Source organism: Papio anubis, chromosome 1, assembly GCF_008728515.1.
Source record: "Papio anubis isolate 15944 chromosome 1, Panubis1.0, whole genome shotgun sequence".
Taxonomy (NCBI): domain Eukaryota; kingdom Metazoa; phylum Chordata; class Mammalia; order Primates; family Cercopithecidae; genus Papio; species Papio anubis.
In genome coordinates this window covers 9,929,808-9,949,592 of record NC_044976.1, presented here as the reverse complement: position 1 = coordinate 9,949,592, position 19,785 = coordinate 9,929,808, and the positions used below count along the sequence as shown (strand labels likewise).

General features: G+C 49.4%; 1 protein-coding gene across 2 annotated transcripts in view; it reads left to right on the top strand.

Moving 5' to 3' along the window:
• The window catches only part of EXOSC10 (exosome component 10), a 29,487-nt gene extending 16,645 nt beyond the window's left edge, over nt 1-12,842 (top strand). The window contains exons 14-25 of one of the 2 annotated variants that reach the window (XR_004182728.1): nt 314-425; nt 2,490-2,540; nt 2,698-2,776; nt 3,199-3,305; nt 5,850-5,945; nt 6,173-6,244; nt 8,055-8,139; nt 9,268-9,341; nt 10,013-10,184; nt 11,060-11,121; nt 11,685-12,094; nt 12,707-12,842. Coding sequence is in view for 1 of the 2 variants with exons in the window: in XM_031664366.1 (XP_031520226.1) it covers nt 314-425; nt 2,490-2,540; nt 2,698-2,776; nt 3,199-3,305; nt 5,850-5,945; nt 6,173-6,244; nt 8,055-8,139; nt 9,268-9,341; nt 10,013-10,184; nt 11,060-11,121; nt 11,685-11,761; nt 12,707-12,737 (1,018 nt within the window). In the remaining variant the exon portion in view is untranslated. The remainder of the gene's footprint in view (nt 1-313; nt 426-2,489; nt 2,541-2,697; nt 2,777-3,198; nt 3,306-5,849; nt 5,946-6,172; nt 6,245-8,054; nt 8,140-9,267; nt 9,342-10,012; nt 10,185-11,059; nt 11,122-11,684; nt 12,095-12,706) is intronic. The other variant, XM_031664366.1, reaches the window with a different exon arrangement.
• Nucleotides 12,843-19,785: the final 6,943 nt, after the last annotated feature.

Below are 19,785 nucleotides of genomic sequence, written 5' to 3'. Positions count from 1 at the left end.
AAGAATCAAAATCCACAGCCCATTGGTTGCCCCCTGCGGAATTGAGAATCCATAGTGCTGTGGCACTTACTTCCAGCTCTCCCTGATTGCAGGAGTCAGGCTCCAAGAGGGATCCACTTAAAGCCTGGTGTTGCAAAGAACACATGGAGAAGTTGGCCTAGACTGGCCTGACATCAGTGTTTCCTTAGTCACCTAGCTGTAGCTTCAGCTTAGGTGTGCTACCCTGGCTTTACCCAGTCGTTATTCTTATCTGGAAGTGTTTGAGGGCTGCATCTCTGAGTGACAAACTGAGTGCGTTCTTACTTGTCTTCAGGGAACCTCAGGGCATCATAGCTTGCTGCAACCCAGTACCACCCCTTGTGCGGCAGCAGATCAACGAAATGCACCTTTTAATCCAGCAGGCTCGAGAGATGCCCCTGCTCAAGGTAAGAAGCTTTTCTGTGGCCAGGCCTGGTGGCTCACGCCTGTAGTCCCAGCACTTTGGGAGGCTGAGATGGATGGATCATTTCAGGTCAGGAGTTCGAAACCAGCCTGGCCAACATGGTGAAACTCCGTGTCTACTAAAAATACAAAAAATTCGCCGGGTGTGCGGTGCGCACCTGTGATACCAATTACTCTGGAGGCTGAGGCAGGAGAGTCGCTGGAACCTGGGAGGTGGAGGTTGCAGTGAGCCAAGATCATACCACTGCACTCTAGGCTGGGAAACAGAGTGAGACTCTGTCTCAAAAAAAAAAAAAAAAAGATTTTCTACTGAAGGGTCCTAACTTAGCAAGCCTGGTTTTTGTTTTTTGTTTTTCTTTTTTAAGACAGAGTCTCGCTCTGTCTGCAGGCTGGAGTGCAATGGCCCAATCTCGGCTCACTGCAACCTCCACCTTCCGGGTTCAAGCAATTCTCCTGCCTCATCCTCCTGAGTAGCTGGGACTACGGGTGCATGTCACCACGCCTGGCTAATTTTTTTGTATTTTATAGAGACAGGGTTTCACCATGTTAGCCAGGATGGTCTCGATCTCTTCACCTCGTGACCCACTCACCTTGGCCTCCCAAAGTGCTGGGATTACAGGTGTGAGCCACTGCGCCTGGCCTTTTTTTCTTTTTTCTTTTTTCTTTTTTTTTGAGACAGAGTCTCACTGTTGTCGCCCAGGCTGGGGTGCAATGGTATGATCTCGGCTCACTGCCTCCAGGGTTCAAGCGATTCTCATGACTCAGCCTCCCTAGTTGCTGGGATTACAGGCGTGCACCACCCCCGGCTAATTTTGTATTTTTAGTAGAGGCGGGGTTTCACAATATTGGCCAGGCTGGTCTTGAACTCCTGACCTCAGGTGATCCACCCACCTGGGCCTCCCACAGTGCTGGGATTACAGGCGTGAGCCATCACGCCCAGCCTTAGCAGGCCTGTTTTTTCTGCTAGCATCTTATTCCTTGTGGCTGCCTAGATTCATGAGCTGGTATCCATTCTAAACAACCCTAAGGAAATAATAGGGCTTGGGAAACCCAGTGTGTGTATCTTGATAAATTTAGCTGCTTTTTTTTTTTTATGATAGTTGAAAACTATCTTTTTATTTATATGAAAACTCATTCTTTTTATTTTATGACCTTAGCTTTGATGATTCAGCAGCAAGTACTCTCTGGTAACTGGGCCAATTCACTGTTCTAAGGCAGTTAATCTGGTGGAGTGAGATGAAATGGTGACCTCAGCAGAGGGAGCTAGTTTTGGGAGCCTGGCAGTGGCCCAGATATGAAGTGATAGCTCCCTAAATAAGTGAGGAATCACAGACTGGAAAGGAAAAAACAGGTATAGGAAGCATCAGAGGAAAAGACTGATGGGACTTCATAGCAAATGATGACAATGGCATCCAGTTTTCTTTTGGTTTTTTTTGTCGTCGTTGTTTTGAGACAAGGTCTTGCTCTGTCACCCAGGCTGGAGTGCAGTGGTACAATCATGGCTCACTGTAGCCTCCATCTGCTAGGCTCAAGTGGTGTTGGGACCACAGGCACACACCACCATACCCAGCTCAGTTTTTTTAAAATTTTTTATAGAGATGGGTCTTGCTGTGTTTCGCAGACTGGTCTTGAACCCCTGGGCTCAAGACGTCCTCCCAGCTTGGCCTCCCAAAGTGCTGAAATTACAGTTATGAGCCACCTGCCAGCCCCACATTTGCAATTTTTATGTTAAAAATGTTTTGTAAGCTTTGTGCTTTGTCCAAGTAAAGAGAGACCTTGATTACTAGAGAAGAGTCTTTTTCAAGCTCTTTGGAATCCTTCCTATTGTGCTTAGTCATGATAAAGAGCTTTATTCTTTCATTCTACAAGTAATTATTGAGCACCAAATAATTATCGTGCCAGGCACTGTAAAGAGTGAAGAGAGGAAAGAAAACCTCCGGGCTCTTGAGAAGCAGGCTGGGGAAGGAACACAGTCAGCGCTGGGGACTGGGGGTTGGACTTGAGACGTTTGGGCAACTTTCCCCAATTCTCTTTGTTTTTATTGTTAGTCTGAAGTTGCAGCCGGAGTGAAGAAGAGCGGACCGCTGCCCAGTGCCGAGGTAGAGTGTCGGATCCATTTTCTTCCCCGGGAGGGAAGACGTCAGTCACGGCCAGTGCAAGTATACCTCTGACAGAGGCCTGTGCTGACAGCTGGCAGAAAGCTACTGCTGGCTTGCACGTTTTACATGCCAGCCTGCTGGTGTCTTTTTGATGCAGAGATTGGAGAATGTTCTCTTTGGACCTCATGACTGCTCCCATGCCCCTCCGGATGGCTATCCAATCATCCCAACCAATGGTAAAGTTGAGAGCCCTCCTGACTGTCCTGAAGAGGTTGGGGCACAGCTACCTTGTCTCAAATTCTGTATGCTTGGCCAGGCGTGGCTTATGCCTGTAATGCCAGCATATTGGAAGGCTGAGGCGGGTGGATCACCTGAGGTCAGGAGTTTGAGACCAGCCTGGACAACTTGGTGAAACCCCATCTCTACTAAAAATACAAAAATTAGCTGGACGTGGTGGCGCATGCCTGTAATCCCAGCTACTTAGGAGGCAGAGGCAGGAGAATTACTTGAACCAAGGGGCGGAGGTTGCAGTGAGCCGAGATTGTGCCATTGCACTCCAGCCTAGGGGACTACAGCAAAACTCCATCTCAGAAAGAAAAAATAAACAAACAAAATAAAATTCTGTAGGCTTTGACCTTATTATCTTCTGCTCCTCTAGGATCTGTGCCAGTTCAGAAGCAGGCGAGCCTCTTCCCTGAAGAAAAAGAAGATAACTTGCTGGGTACCACATGCCTGATTGCCACAGCTGTCATCACGTTATTTAATGTGAGTAGCACGGAAACTTCACTGAGGTGATGAGGACCCCCTGGGATTTACTGGGTTTATCCAGCAAGTTGTCTGCCTGGAATGTTGCTTACACTCGAAGACTAATGCTGAGAGCAAAACCCAGCAGTGCTGGGAGAGGCACAGAGACCGATGAGCAAGGTGACACTGACCGCTCTGGAGGAGGTGGTCTGGGGACGTGGATGGAGGATTCTCTGAGCTCTGTGTGTGAAGAAATCTTCAGGGAAAGGCTGACGTCCTGTTGTCGAACAGCACCTAGTAGGAGGAGGGCTTGCGCTAAGAGAACATACAAGCAGGACTTTGTTGACAAGCTGCAGCGATGGCTGCGGAAAAACGGTTCACCTGGACGCCCATCTTGGGTGGCGTAGGTGTGCTGTCCGACGAACTGTAGAATGTGCACTGCCCGTAGCTTCCTGCCTGACCCCAGCATCACATATGTGTGCTTTCAGTGAAGAAGAGGAACGCTTTTGAAACCCTTTTTTTTTTATTTTTTTTATTTTTGATACAATGTTGTTCTGTCACCCAGGCTGGAATGCAGTGGCACAATCATGGCTCACTGCAGCCTTTCCCTCTGAGGCTCAAATGTTCCTCCTGCCTCAGCCTCCCGAGTAGCTGGGATTACAGGCATGAGTCACTGCACCCAGCTATTTCACTTTTTTTGTTTGTTTTGTCTGTTTTTTTTTTTTTTTTTGAGGCGGAGTCTCGCTCTGTCGCCCAGGCTGGAGTGCAGTGGCGCGATCTCGGCTCACTGCAAGCTCCGCCTCCCAGGTTCACGCCATTCTCCTGCCTCAGCCTCCCTAGTAGCTGGGATTGCAGGTACCCGCCACCGCACTCAGCTAATATTTTACATTTTTAATAGAGACGGGGTTTCGCTATGTTGGTCAGGCTGGTCTCGAATGCCTGACCTCAGGTGATCTACCTGCCTAAGCCTCCTAAAGTGCTGGGATTACAGACATGAGCCACCACACCCGGCTTTTTTTTTTTTTTTTTTTTTGAGACAGGATCTCACTCTGTCACCCAGGTGGGAGTATAGTGGCACCATCTTGGCTCACTGCAACCTCTGCCTCCTGGGCTCAAGCAATCCTTCTGCCCCAGCCTTCTCCCGAGTAGCTGGGACTACAGGCATGTGCCACCATGCCCAGCCAATTTTTGTATGTTTTGTGGAGATGGGGTTTCACCATGTGGCCCGGGCTTGACTTTTGTTTTTAACTTAATCTCATAAATCTAGATTGGGCCTTGCTTTAGCAATTAATGAGAAAATATGAGGTGCTTTAGTTGACCTCAGAGCTAATTTGAGTCATGAAGGTGATTTATTAGCTAAACATGTTAGCATGAACTCTGGGCTGCTTTGATATGGAAGTGCTGTTTGGGGTAAAGGAGACTGTGATCTCCCCACAATCTGTGTTGCAGAGGGGCATAATTACAAATGAAGCAAAAGGATAGCACATATTTATGAACCCAGTTGGAAGCAGCATTTTGTTGCATAATTTCAATGATTCCCTGTAAAGGTATGTAATATTAAATTTCAGGCATGGTGCGGTGGCTCCCAGCACTTTTGGAGGGCAAGGTGGGCAGATCACCTGAGGTCAGGAGTTTGAGACCAGCCTGGCCAACATGGTGAAACCCTGTCTCTACTAAAAACACAAAAATTAGCCAGGGGTTGTGGTGCATGCTTGTAATCCCAGCTACTCGGGAGGCTGAGTCAGGAGAATCGCTTGAACCAGGGAGGCAGAGGTTGCAGTGAGCAGAGATCACACCACTGCACTCCAACCTGGGCAACAGAGCAAGACTCTATCTCAAAAAAATACATACATGCATACATAAAATAAATTTCAGGCATCACTTAAGACCTCATATTCTAGAGCCAGACCATGCTGGGTTTAAATCCTTGGTCTGCTCATATTCACTGCAAGCCTCTGAAAGACTGTCACAACCTCTGTAGGCCTCAGTTTCCTCCTCTGTAAGGTGGTGAGAGTAATACCACCACATAGGCTATGAGGACATGGTGAGAATTCACTGATCCAGCACATTGATATTGAAATGCTACTGGGTGCTGTTGCAGACACAATGCCTTATACATAGGACAGTGCATGAAAAATTAGCCTTAGCCATTGGTATTAATATCACTGTTACTGGCTGGGTGCGTGCGGTGGTTCATGCCTGTAATCCCAACACTTTGGGAGGCCAAGACGGGTGGATCACTTCAGGTCAGGAGTTCAAGACCAGCCTGGCCAATATGGTGAAACTTGGTCTCTGCTAAAAATACAAAAATTAACCGGGCATGGTGGCACGTGCTTATAATCCCACCTACTCAGGAGGCTGAGGCAGGAGAATCACCTGAATGCAGGAGATGGAGGTTGCAGTGAGCAGAGATCACACCACTGCACTCTAGCCTGGGCAACAGAGCGAGACTCTGTCTCCAAAAACAAAAAAAAAAATCACTATTCACTGTTGCTGTCTTGCTTGCGTCTTGATGTCACAGATGATCATGGTTATTAGTGATCATTTTTTTGTCTGTCCCTGCAGGAACCTAGTGCTGAAGACAATAAAAAGGGTCCATTGACAATTGCACAGAAAAAAGCCCAGAACATCATGGAGTCCTTTGAAAATCCATTTAGGATGGTGAGTCGTAGTTTTGTGTACTCAGGGCTGACAGGATATATAGAGATGCCTACAGCTGTACATGCTTTCACCTGGGAAGGAAGCCTCTGAAGCCAGTGTGTCAGCTGCCCTGGTGTCCAGGCAAAGACGCTGACATGGCACCAGCAGCCCCCCATCTGAGCACCTCTGCGCTGTGGGCCTAGATTCTGTTCCCGGCAACGTTTCACACAACCGTTTCCTTCCTCCAGTTTCTGCCCTCACTAGGACACCATGCCGTCTCTCAGGCAGCGAAGTTCGATCCATCAACAAAAATCTATGAAGTAAGTGGACTTGTCACCTGTTCTAAAAGAGACTTTTTTGTTGTTATTTGGTTTTTTTTTGTTTTTTGAGATGGAGTTTCATTTTGTCACCCAGGCTGGAGTGCAGTGGCACGATCTCGGCTCACTGCAACCTCCACCTCCCAGGTTCAAGCAATTCTTCTGCCTCAGCCTCCCGAGTAGCTGGGATTACAGGCACCTGCCATCATGCCCGGCTAATTTTTGTAGAGATGGGGTGTCACCATGTTGACCAGGCTGGTCTCGAACTCCTGACCTCAGGTGATCCACCCGCCTCGGCCTCCCAAAGTGCTGGGACTACAGGCGTGAGCCACTGCGCCTGGCCCTAAAAGAGACTTTCTAAGAAAAGGGGATTTCCTAATTATTCAGACCAGGTTTCTGTTGTAGACAAGTCCATCTCATCTGTGAATCCCCTGACAATGAATGCAAAAGCCCTTTATTTTCTAGCGTTGTTTCTAGGGAAAGGGTCCAGAACTTCAGTGAGATTCTTAAAAGCACTGGGAAACCTTGTAAGAAACAAATCTTCACTTGCGGTTTTTTAATTGAGGTTTAATCTATATGTAGTAAAGTACACAAATATTAAGTATACAGCTTGATGCATTTTTACAGATGTCTGTTACTTTAAGGATCTTAAAGGTGACAGCTTTAATTTTAAAACACTCTTATCTTACTTATCTGGCTTGTTTTTACCAGCATTATGAGTAAAGATGAGAACACACCTCCCCTAGACCCCCTTGAGATGTTTCCGGGAGCCAGCACGTGAACTATGGTTCGCGGCCTCCTTCCTCCCTGCAGGAAGCCTCTGTTCTGATGACATGAGTGACTGGCTCCTTCTGTATGGCAGCAGAACTCTTGTGTTAGGCAAAACTGACAGGTCCCCTGGCCCTAGCCCTGTCCCTGTCCCTGAGTTAGCTTGCTATTTTTAGAAATGGGGAATCAGGCCGGGCGCGGTGGCTCAAGCCTGTAATCCCAGCACTTTGGGAGGCTGAGACGTGTGGATCACGAGGTCAGGAGATCGAGACCATCCTGGCTAACACGGTGAAACCCCTTCTCTACTAAAAAAACACAAAAAAAACTAACCGGGCGAGGTGGCGGGCACCTGTAGTCCCAGCTACTAGGGAGGCTGAGGCAGGAGAATGGCGTAAACCCGGGAGGCGGAGCTTGCAGTGAGCTGAGATCCGGCCACTGCACTCCAGCCTGGGCGACAGAGCCAGACTCCGTCTCAAAAAAAAAAAAAAAAAAAAGAAAAAAAAGAAATGGGGAATCAGGTGGGGCTTCTGCCTCCTCTCCTCTTTTCCTCTGATGGGTTGTGGCACATTGAACAACCGCACGTCCCGTGTGTTATGCCCAGTGTCACCTCCATGTGTTGTAACGCCATAGGTCAGTGGGGTGTCATAAGGAAACACAGCAGACTTGTGGAAGCCCAGCCTTGAGTCTGCCTCTGTCATTTACTGACCGTGTCCCTTGGACAAGTTATTTAGTATCCCCGAGCCTGTTTGCTCATCTCTAAAGAGAGGGTGATGACAGTACCTTTGTCCCAGGGTTACAGAGAGATTGAACGAGATGACGGATGGCCCAGTGCCTGGAGGACAGTAGCACTTTGTCCCCCTTAATAGCGATTTTAGCAATAAAGCCAGCATGAAATTTGTTTTTCATGCCCTTAGATTTGAAACTTATGACTTAGAATGTGTGTACTTCTTAGGTTAACCTGCCCTACATCATCTCATGAAAAGTAAGACAGACTTGGGTGGCTGACTTTGGAGGGTTTTTTTTGTTATATTTGCTTTCATTATAGATCAGCAACCGTTGGAAGCTGGCCCAGGTGCAAGTACAAAAAGACTCTAAAGAAACTGTCAAGAAGAAGGCAGCTGAGCAAACAGGTAGCACTCACTTCCTTGTAACTCAGTCAGCTGTTAAAGGACGGCTGTTGCACATCAGCTGTTTCAGCCACGTGCTGGATACGGCTGTGAATGAAGTAGGCACAGCCCCTGCTCTGTGGGGCTTTCCTTCTGCTGAGGGATGGTGGCCAATCAGTGTCTATCCTGGCAGATGGCAGCAGGTGCTGTGCAGAGAGATGGGTGGGGAGTGCTGGGGGGTGCTGTAGCTGTCTCGACGGTGGTTGGAGAAGGCAGTCTAATGAATGTGACATTGACGAGACCTGCAGTGAGCTAGAGAAGAGTTCTGGAGCCACAGCACAGCGAGCCCAGAGGCCCTGGGGGTAGTTCACTAGGCATGCTCAGCAGCAGCAAGTGGGCCTGCATGAGCAGAGCGGGTAGAGAAGAGCAGGAAATGGGGAAGGAGCCGGCAGGGGCCCACAGGATGATGCTGCCTTTTACTCTGAGTTCAGAAGCCAGGAGGGTGCTGAGCAGACACAGGGTGGGAAGTGACTGACATGTGGCCCTCTGGCTGCTGTGTCAAGAGCAGACGATAGGCGACAGGATGGGAACCCAGGAAGGGAGAGGAGACATGACAGTGGCCCAGGCAAGAGGGAACAGTGGCCTTGAGACCAGCGTGGGAGCAGAAGAGGTGGCTAGAAGCTGTCAGAGCCTGGATCTGTCCCGTAGCAAAGCTGACAGCATTTGAGGATGAGGTGGATGTGGCATGTGAGAGAAAGGAGGGAGTCTTGGATGAAGATTTTGTCCTGAGCAACTGGAAAGCTGGAGTTGCTGGCAACCGAAGTAGCTGGTTTGAGCCAGCTTGTCCACTATGGTGATGGTGATGATCCTGTTAAACGCCCTCGGGTCCACAGGCCACTGAGCATTTGGGTTCACAGGACAGGAGCAGCCAGGGCCAGGGAGAATCAGCTCAAGTGTAGGTGAAGGTGCACAGCGCACCTGAGCCTGAGCCCTGAGGCAGCCTGTCCTGCGGAGATGCGGGACCAGGGAGCTGCGAGGGAGGAGGGATCAGCCATGACAACCCCTGTGGCTAGGCCAAGTCGGAGGAGGATGGAGATGGAGGAGGGTGGTTGCTGGATTCAGCAACTCCAGAGACAGTTCTCTCCCTTGCAGCTGCCCGGGAACAGGCAAAGGAGGCGTGCAAAGCTGCAGCAGAACAGGCCGTCTCCGTCCGACAGCAGGTCGCGGTACGTGCCAGCCTTTCTCCTTTTTCCTTTGAAAAACGATGCCCCTCCTTGTGGTCAGGATCTTCCTTGGGTATCTTAGGGGGCTTGCCCTATGCTTTATATTAAGTCCTGACTTCTTTTCAGTTCACCTTTTTTTTAATTTCCTTTTTTTAAAAAAAAATAGTGACATGGTCTTACTCTTACCCTGATGCCCAGGCTGAAGTACAGTGGTGCGATTATAGCTCATAGCAGCCTTGTACTCCTGGGCTCAAACGATCCTCCCACCTCAGCCTCCCAAGTAGCTAGGACTACAAGCACGCACCACCATGCCCGGCTACATTTTTTTTCATTTTTTTGTAGAGATAGAGGTCTTGCTATGTTGCCCAGGCTGGTCTCAGACTGCCTAAAGAAGTCGTCCTACCTTGGCCACCCAAAGCACTGGAATTATAGGCATGACCACTGCAACTGGCCTGCTTGCCTTTCTTAAATGACCTCATGTCATTGTCCAGTGAGGAATTGGTTTCAGCTGACCCTGAGTGTTGGTCCGAAGTTCCAGCCATAGCTCCTCTTCCCACCACTGACAGTTCTTCTTACCACTTAGGCAGCTGGATCCCAGCTACTGCTGAGGCCAGCGGGGTTCCCTCTCCCATGTGCCTCCCTGTTCCTCCCCCACATCTGTTCCTGATCTACAGCTAGAAAATGCTGCAAAGAAGAGAGAGCGAGCAACAAGTGACCCAAGGACCACAGAACAGAAACAAGAGAAGAAACGACTCAAAATTTCCAAGAAGCCAAAGGACCTGGAGCCGCCAGAAAAAGAGTTTACGCCTTATGACTACAGCCAGTCAGACTTCAAGGCTTTTGCTGGTGAGGAAGTACTGGGGCCCCATAGGGGGGCATCTGTGTGCGTGAGAGGGGAGGAAGCCAGAAAGAGACTGCAACGTAGGGGCCAAGTGAGCCCTGCGCAAGGCATGGCGCTCGCCAGGAATTGTTGGAGTAGTCCAGAGAGGCCGTGGCAATGTGGACAGTCGCCTGCAGCCTCGTTGCCACCTCCTCCACTGGAGCTCACTCTCTTGGTGGCCTCCATGGTGGGTTAGTAAGATCACCTGTCACTTCCATTGTGACCAGGGCTCCATCCTTCCTCACTGTAACTTGTACCCATAAACCCTCTCTCTCTCTCTCTTTCTTTCTCTCTTTCACACACACACACACACACACACTGAGGATTTTGTTTGTTGAAAAATCTCAAAACCTATGACATGAACCCCTATGGGTGCTGGGGCTATGAGAGTCCGTCTGCTTCGAAGGGGTTCCAGATGGCATTCCAAGCAGCTTTTGGCACAACATGCTCCTTTGGAAAAGAGAGCGCAGAGGCCATTCCACACAGTGGCCCTTTATACAGGAGTGTCGCCTCAGAGCCCGAGTTCCTGATGGCATCACCCAGCACAGAGATCAGAATGGACTTCCTTATGTGCAGGGGCCACTGCTGTAGCCACCTGCCCCTAACGTCCCTGCGACTAGAGCCGAGAGAAACAGGCCTGGTCTTCAGACTGCCCACGGGGACCAGCATCACCATGTATTCATTTACATGAGCCACGAGCCGCAGCCCCTCATTGTGACGGGGGTTGCGCTCTGACAGCCAAGGCTTGCCTGAGTGTCGTGGTCCCGGCCTCGCTGTGAGCCTGTGATGCCTGGTAACTCATTGACCTGACCGCAAGTCTCTCTCATCTCTTACCTTGCAGGAAACAGCAAATCCAAAGCTGCTTCTCAGTTTGATCCAAATAAACAGACCCCTTCTGGCAAGGTAAGAACTGTTCCTGGAGGATTTTAGCACGCCCGTGGCACCTATTTTTGACCTCCTCCTCCTCTGCTGAGAAGACAGGCCCATCCAGGAGTCCATTCCTTTGCATATCTTTTTCCTCACCTCATTTCTTCCCAAGTGCGGGCAATACCCGTCAGCTACCCCGGCAACTCATAAAACGAGGCTGTAAAAGCTGGCATGTGGTTTTAAAGGGTGTTATTCTGTGTTTGCTACCATGGGAACCACAGCTGCAGGCCAAAAGCACCCCCTTTGGGGCCAGCACAAGCCTGCATTCGCCCCACGTGGGTGTTGGTGCTGGTGCCAGGGAAACAGCATGGCTGCAGGTTCCACAGGCACGGGGACAGGGCTGCTTTGGGGCCCTCCTGTTCCTCTTGCAGCGCATCCTAGCAGCTTTGCCTTCCGAGACACAGAAACGTCCTCTCGCAGGGACTCTGAAGTCACACCTGTGCTGCTAGAATCTTTGGCCCCCTGAGCTCAGATGTGTGTTTCTGTGTATCTTGTGGTCAAGGTGCCTACCCAGCTTAAACGGTTTCTTTTCTTTCCAGAAATGCATTGCAGCCAAAAAAATTAAACAGTCGGTGGGAAACAAAAGCATGTCCTTTCCGACGGGAAAGTCAGACAGGTACGCGGTGGATGGCGGTGTGGCCCAGGGAGCCCAGTGAAGAAGCACCTGCCCTGCATGGTGCAGCCAGTGGGGAGCGAGTGCCCAGGGGTCTTCAACCAGGACGCCTCAGAGAACCTCCCACAGCCAGGTCCCTCTCGCCACTCGGAAAACAAGGGCGGGACGTGATTTGCTCTGTGCCACACATCACAGAGCCAGGCACTGCGCCCCAGGACTCAGATGCCCCTTGTTCCTGGCTTTCCAGTTACTGTGTTTCCTGGGGTCACCTCAGGGAAAATAGGTGTGAATAGTTACGAAATTTTCCTGGACCAGCCTATTAGGAATGAGGAAAAAGTAAGCACGTATGGGTTATCCTTGTTGTTGAAGAGTGGTTTGACTTGGTTTTGTTTTGGTTTGTGACAGTCTCATTCTGTCACCCAGGCTGGAGTGCAGTGGCACAATCTCGGCTTACTGCAACCTCCGCCTCCTGGGTTCAAGCAAGTCTCTCACCTCAACCTCCCGAGTAGCTGCGATTACAGGTGCCTGCCACCATGCCTGGCTAATGTTTTTGTATTTTTAGTAGAGATGGGGTTTTGCCATGTTGGCCAGGCTGGTCTCAAACTCCTGGCCTCAGTTGATCCTCCCAACTCGGCCTCCCAGAGTACTTGGATTACGGGTGTGAACCACTGCACCTGGCGAAATGTTTTTGTTAAAAACATAAAATCCTAATAATCAAGCTGACCCTGAGGTTAGGGGACTTGCCCGGGGGCAGGAAGAACAGGTCTGCCTTCTCGAGATGCTGCTCAGCTCAGCCAACTCTGGTGGGCCGCCGAGTTCTCGGGGGCCCCTGAACAAGCCATTCTCCCTCTGTTCTGCATGATTAAGGTTTGCACCGTTTTGTAAACCATCTGAGAACATCCAGCCAACCCAGAAGAAATAACCGTTGTTTTTACACTGTCTCTGCAGAGGCTTCAGGTACAACTGGCCACAGAGATAGTCCTGGAAGACACGCAGCACCCGTGGACCAGAAGCACCAAATGCCAGTGCTGCTTTTGTACAGACGTATTTTTAAACCATTAAAAAATATTCTTCCTGGAAGAAAGCTGATTCCTGACTTCTATTTTGTTGCCGCCACAGCTCTGGGCAGGTTGCCATCCTGTTCAGGCAACCATCTTCAGCTGTCTGTGGGCAGGTGAGTGTGTTCCAGGGGTTATGGTGACTTCTAGAAAAATCCAGAGCTGGCTGGACACGGTGGCTCAGGCCTGTAATCCCAGCACTTTGGGAGGCCAAGGTGGGCGGATCACGAGGTCAGGAGATCGAGACCATCCTGGCCAACACGGCGAAACCCCCTTTCTACTAAAAATACAAAAAATTAGCCAGGCATGGTGGCGGGCGCCTGTAGTCCCAGCTACTCGGGAGGCTAAGGCAGGAGAATGGCGTGAACCCGGGAGGCGGAGTTTGCAGTGAGCCGAGATCTCACCACTGCACTCCAGCCTGGGCGACAAAGCGAGACTCTGTCTCAAAAAAAAAAAGAAAGAAAAAGAAAAATCCAGAGCCACTCCCGAGGAGGAATATGAGACAAATTGCTGGGACTCAGAAGTGGCAGCACCTGCAAAGCAGAAGCTGTGATGTTCATCGCTCCACTTTGAGAGGGTTCTCTGGGCAGTTTCACTTCCTTCCCGAGCCTTCAAATAACATGAATGGAGCCACCTGGTTAAAAAATGCCATCGGGAAAGGAAGTGGTAAGGTGCCCTAGAGCTAGCAGTGGCTCCTGAGGACCTGTTCTCTATTCTGTTCTGTTCTTTTTTTTTTTAAATCAACTTTTTTCTTTTTTCCTGATTATAGAAGTAATAACATGTTCATTGCAGGAAATGTGGGAAATATAGTAAAATGCAAGGTCAGATGTGGTGGCTCACGCCTGTAATCCCAGCACTGTGGGAGGCTGAGGCAGGCGGATCACCTGAGGTCAGGAGTTCATGACCAGCCTGGCCAACATGGTGAAACCCCATCTCTACTGAAAATACAGAAATTAGCCAGGCCTGGTGAGCACCTGCAATCTCAGCTACTCGGACGGCTGAGGCAGGAGAATCGCTTGAACCTAGGAGGCAGAGGTTGCAGTGAGCTGAGATTACACCACTGCATTCCAGCCTGGGCAGTAGAACAATACTCTCTCAAAAACAAAAGAAAAATACAAAGAGAAAATTTTAAGCATCTGTAGTCCTGCCACACAAAGATGTTTTGTTTTTTGTTTTTGTTTTTGGTTTTTTTCTTCTTTTTATGAGATAGGGTCTCACTCTGTTGCCTAGTCTGGAGTGCAGTGGTGTGATCTTGGCTCACTGCAGCCTTGACCTCCCAGGCACAAGTGATCCTGCCGCCTCAGCCTCCCACATAGCTAAGACTACAGGCACATGCCACCACACCTGGGTAATTTTTCTTATGTTTTATAGAGACGGGGTCTTGCTGTGTTGCCCAGGCTGGTCTTGAACTCTTGGCCTCAAGCTATCCTCCCATCTTGTCCTCCCAGTGTTGGGATTTCAGGCATGAGCCACCACGCCCAACTGAGATAATCTTTTAACATTTTGCTGTATTTCCTTGTAAACTTTTGCTATGTGTATATAGATACATCTTTTTAATATATCTTGGGTTTAGGTTTCTATCATTTTTCACCTTGAAAGTTTATATTGTGACACTTTTCTCAATCTAAAATTTAGTTTTGCCAACCCCCACTGTTAAACATTTAGGTTTTCATTTTTGGTACTATTCTTAATAATGCAGCACTGAACTTTTGTATAAATTTGTGACCCAATCTCTGATAATTTCTTTAGAATTTCATTTTATTTTAATCCTGAGATGGGCTAATAAGCACAGAATGCCATTACTTTGGTTTTTACAAATACTTAACCTAGGAACCTTTTTTCTTTGAAATGCATCCCACAAAGTATTGAGACTGCCAACTGTATATGATACCCTTTGGGGTGTACCAAACTAAATCACACATCACTGCTGTCAGAGAGCTCCCATTCAAGCAGAACAGCAGAGAACAGCCCTGTCCTAAGATAGGCTGGAGTTTGTATTAGCTAGGACTAGGTTGATTGCAAATGACAGAAAAGCCAAACTTTTAACAAGAGAGATGATTTGAGTGACTTTTAACAAGAGAGATGATTTTCCTCCTCTTTTGTAAATATAGTTGGTCCAGAGCTAGTGTGATGCTCATGATCATCAGACACAGACTCCTATTGTTTTACCATCCTCAGCTCAAATGCAAGGCTGCCGCCTCATGATGCAGGGTGGCTGCCCTTGCTCCAGCCATTACTTTCTCATTCCCGTCTGCTGGGAGGAGGAAAGAAGAGCACCCAATCTCTTTGAATAGGACACTGCCCATTTCAACTTCCCTGGTCAGAACTTAGTCACATGACCACAGCAAGGGATATTAGGAAATGTCATTATTTCAGTCATCCATGTGTCCAGCTAAAAGCCCAGGGTTCTATTATAGAATTTGGGAAGAACAGACATCAAAGGACAAAGAACAGTCACTGCCCAAAAATGGCAGTCTCTGCTATAAAAAATTGACAAGTGGAATTTTTTTTTTTTTTTTTTTTTGAGACAGAGTCTCACTCTTGTCACCCAGGCTGGAGCATAGTGGCGTGATCTCGGCTCACTGCAACCTCTGCCTCTTGGGTTCAAGCGATTCTCCTGCCTCAGCCTCCTAAGTGGCTGGGATTACAGGCGCCCACCACCACACCCAGCTAATTAGTAGAGACGGGGTTTTACCATGTTGGCCAGACTGGTCTCGAACTCCTGACCTCAAGTGATCCGCCCGCCTCAGCCTTCCAAAGTACTGGGATTGCAAGGCGTGAGCCCCTGCACCCGGCCAAAATGAGAAATTCTTTTCTACTGAGGATGGCCTGAGAGGCCTAGTGAAAGGGGCATTCGGACTGGACCCTGAGGAGCAAGGGATTTCCAGAGAGCTCTATGGCAGCGCTACTCAAAGCGGAGGTTTCTGACAGCCCAGATGGGGGCTTGTCAGAAAGAATCCAGTGCCACCCAGAGCCAGGAGGCTGCCGGGGCCGCTGTGCTCACCCGGCTCTCCTGATGATTCTTCTGCCTGCTGAAGTTTGAGAACCACTGTTAGCTGAAGCCACAGGCCTGAGCCTGGCTGAGCGGGTGCATTGGTCTTACCACTGGTTAGAGACGAATGAAAACGGTCTCCCAGAGAGTTGAAGTAATGCTGCACCCTTTCTTTGGAAGTTTTCCATATTGGTTTTGTCTTTGTCATGATGTTTTTGTTTGTTTGTTTGTTTTTTGAGGCAAAGTTTCCCTCTCCAGTCGTTCAGGCTAGAGTGCAATGGCACGAACTTGGCTCACTGCAACCTCCACCTCCTGGGTTCAAGACATTCTCCTGCCTCAGCCTCCTGAGTAGCTGGGATTACAGGCGCCCACCACCACGCCTGGCTAATTTTTGTATTTTTAGTAGAGATGGGGTTTCACCATGTTAGCCAGGCTGGTCCTGAACTCCTGACCTCAGATAATCCACCCACCTTGGCTTCCCAAAGTGCTGGGATTACAGGCCTGAGCCATGGCGCCCAGCCTTCTGTTTGTTTTTTAAAAGACAGGAACCTTAGACAGGAGTTTAAGATCTTTTCAAATGGTCAATCTTGCCAAATAAAAAGTTCGCAACCCACTGTCAGTCCCTAGATGCTGTTTGCGCAGGTTAACTGATCCATCAACCCCCAAATCCAGAACTCTTGAGCCATGGGGTAGAGATGATGGTCTTCGGGTGTTCAAAGAACAGCTGGAGCTCAATGTCAGGTCACTTGGGGAGCACCTGGGACAGGACGAAGGAGGCCAAGGAGCACATAAAGGGGTGTGTGTGGGTCAGAAACTGTACAGTGACTGAGTAGTGGAGTCCATGGCTGGGCCTGTGCTCCAAGAGGAAGGGAAAGGGATCTGGCAGGGCTGGCTGGGTTGGAGGTAGAGAGAATTTATGAGCAGGAAGGCTGTGTGCTCAAGGAGGTATGCTGCTGTTTGCGGTGCCTTAGGCAGCTTGCCAGAGGCATTTTCAACCAAGCCACACCACGTAATGGCCAAAATTGTTCCCACTCATAACCACAGCTGGCTGCCTGGCTGAATGGAAGGCTAGAAAAATGACTCAAGTGCTAACTGCCTAACAAGCCTCTTGTGACAGACACATAAGCACGTGGCAGCCCCATTTAAACCATTTCCTTGAACAGCAGCCATTGGCCCACCTTTCTCTCCTCTACCCTGTCTCCCCGTTTTCCTTTTATAACGACACTTTTTAGGAGCTTGGGTGGGATAGTTAACCCACTAGACACTTAACTTTATAACTGGATTTTTGAGGTACATTGGTCTGAATTTTAGGGAGAAACAGTTCATGCTAAAGCCTGATTTTCTCAATCCTGTTTTGTTTTTGTTTTTGTTTTTTGTTTTGATTTTTGGTGTTGGTTTTTTTGTTGTTGTTTTTTTTGTTGTTGTTGACAGGGTCTTGCTCTGTCACCTAGGCTGGAGTGCAGTGGTGGGACTGTGGCTCACTGAAACCTCCACCTCCCAGATTCAAGCAATTCTCATGCCTCAGCCTCCCGAGTGGCTGGGATGACAGGTGCGTGCCACCATGGCAGCTAATTTTTGTATTTTTAGTAGAGATGGAATTTCACCACGTTGGCCAGGCTGGTCTTGAACTCCTGACCTCAGGCGATCCACCCCCTTCGGCCTCCTGAACTGCTGGGATTACAAGCGTGAGCCACCACACATGGCCAATCCTGGTTTTTTTTCTGTAGACTTCTGTAGTCATCTGGCCTGACTTTAACGTCAATTGTGATTGTAACTGGGCTGTGCAGTAATGGCTACTTCTGGCAAAATCAGTTTTTCTTACTCGTGACCTGAAGTCAGGTGGCATTTTTGGATTCACAGTGCTGTACATTTGGGGGCTTTTTTGTCTGTAATTTATTCAGGGTTTTGGTCTTCTCTGAACTTGGAAGGTTTGTGCAATCTCTGTGCACTCTGGCCCAGAGGTCTCAAGTTCTGTTCCTGCTGGAGGCTGAGGCCTCAGTTTCACTCCCTCTACAGGAAGACAAAGGATGTCAATGTGTGAGCCTTTGTCATGTGAGGACCCACATGCCGGAGCAGCTTTGTCCAGCTTGTAGAAGGGATGGGATGGACTTGGCCCTCCACTTGCCCCTATGCAGTGCCCTGGAAAGCCAGGGCCATGTCTACGGTCAGTCCTTCACCACCTAAAAGCAAGCTGATCCACAAGGCACCTGGCTGCATGCAGGCCGCCATCTACGGCCACCATCCTCAGCTTCAGAGCTTATGATCTGGCTCAGGGAACACGAACAAGTGCCTGAGCAGTTACAGGCAGGCAGAGGTACAGGCAGTGGACGGACGCGACAGTGGGGTTGAACCGTCAGGCCTGTGGCTTTCAGTTACTGACTCACCGTCACGCGGACGCTGCAAATCGTCTTTGTTTCAAAGATTAGTACATGCGGGCTTCTTCCAGCAATGTTTTGTTGCAGGGCTTCAGGTTCCTTGGCCATGTTTTGGTGGTCTCCGGCTCTTGGGCTCAGTGATCCTCGCCATTTCCCGAGTCCTGGGTGTGTTCATTGGGCTTCGCCGCTGGCACGTTCTTTTGATGGGTTTGCTCCTGTCGCCAGGCTGGTCACAGTGAAAATCTCGACTCCTGCAACCTGCACCTCCCGGGTTCAAGCGACTCTCACCATCAGGCTCCTGAATAGCTGGGATTACAGGCGTCCGCACCCACCCTGGCTAATTTTTTGTATCTTTAGTAGAGTCGAGGTTTCACCATGTTGGCCAGACTAGTCTTGAACTCCCTGACCTCAGATGATCCACCCATGTAGCCTCCCAAGTGCTGGGATTACGAAGGCGTGAGCCACAGCGCCCAGCCTATGCCTAGCAATAATTTTTTTTTTTTTTTTAAAGGCAGTCCGGGGGCGAGCTGGTGGCTCAAGCCTGAAATCCCAGCACTTTGGGAGGCGAGGCAGCGGGTGAATCCATGAGTCAGGAGATCCGAGACCATCCTGGCTATGCAGTGAAACCCGTCTCTACTGAAAAAAATACAGGCAGTGGCGGGCGCCTGTAGTCCCAGCTACTCGAGGCTGAGGCAGGAGAATGGCGTGAACCCGAGGCGGAGCTTGCAGGCGAGGCGAGATCCGACCACTGCACTCCAGCCTAGGCGACAAGCGAGACTCGTCTCAAAAAAAAAAAAAAGGCAGATCTCGCTCTGTCGCCAGGCTAGGCTGGAGTGCAGTGACAATATCTGCTCACTGCAACCTCCACCTCCCGGGTTCAAGCGATGCTCCTGCCTCAGCGTCCCGAGTAGCTGGGACTACAGGCGCGCACTACCACGCCCAGCTAACTTTTGTATTTTTAGTAGAGACGGGGTTTCACCATGTTAGCCAGGATCGTCTTGATCTCTTGACCCCGTGATCTGCCCGCCTCGGCCTCCCAAAGTGCTGGGATTACCGGGGTGAACCATCGCGCCCAGGCACCTAGCAATTCTTTATCGGTCTTGGTTTACCTCCCCTTTAGAAGGGGCTTAAAGGCAAGCAAGGCACATTGTTGCCTAGGCTTGAGGCTTGCTCTCACCGATAAACAACACTTATTCAGCTCTGGGGACGACACAGGAAACGTTCCCCACCTCCAGGCGGAGGCTGCAAAACGTGTCAAAACCATCCCTGACATAATGTCAGGAGTAGCTTATACCAGTTTCATCTTCCTTGGCATTCGAACTGCGTGTAGAACAATTAGCATTTAATATTTGGTAATTAGCATGCTTAATGTGATTCTGAGAAGTTCTTTGACATTCTCATAAAAACAGAAAGCACATTCCCACCCACCCTTCAAGGAGCAAGACCCAGTTTGTCAAGAAAAATTGCGTGCCAGTCTTTTCTGGTGCTGAATATGTATGTTCTGGGCCTCTTCCTGGACACTTGGTAAATTTAGAAACTCGTTTAGAAAAGCACTTCTCTCGTATTCAACAGCCATAGGCTCATGGCTCAGAGGAACTAAGG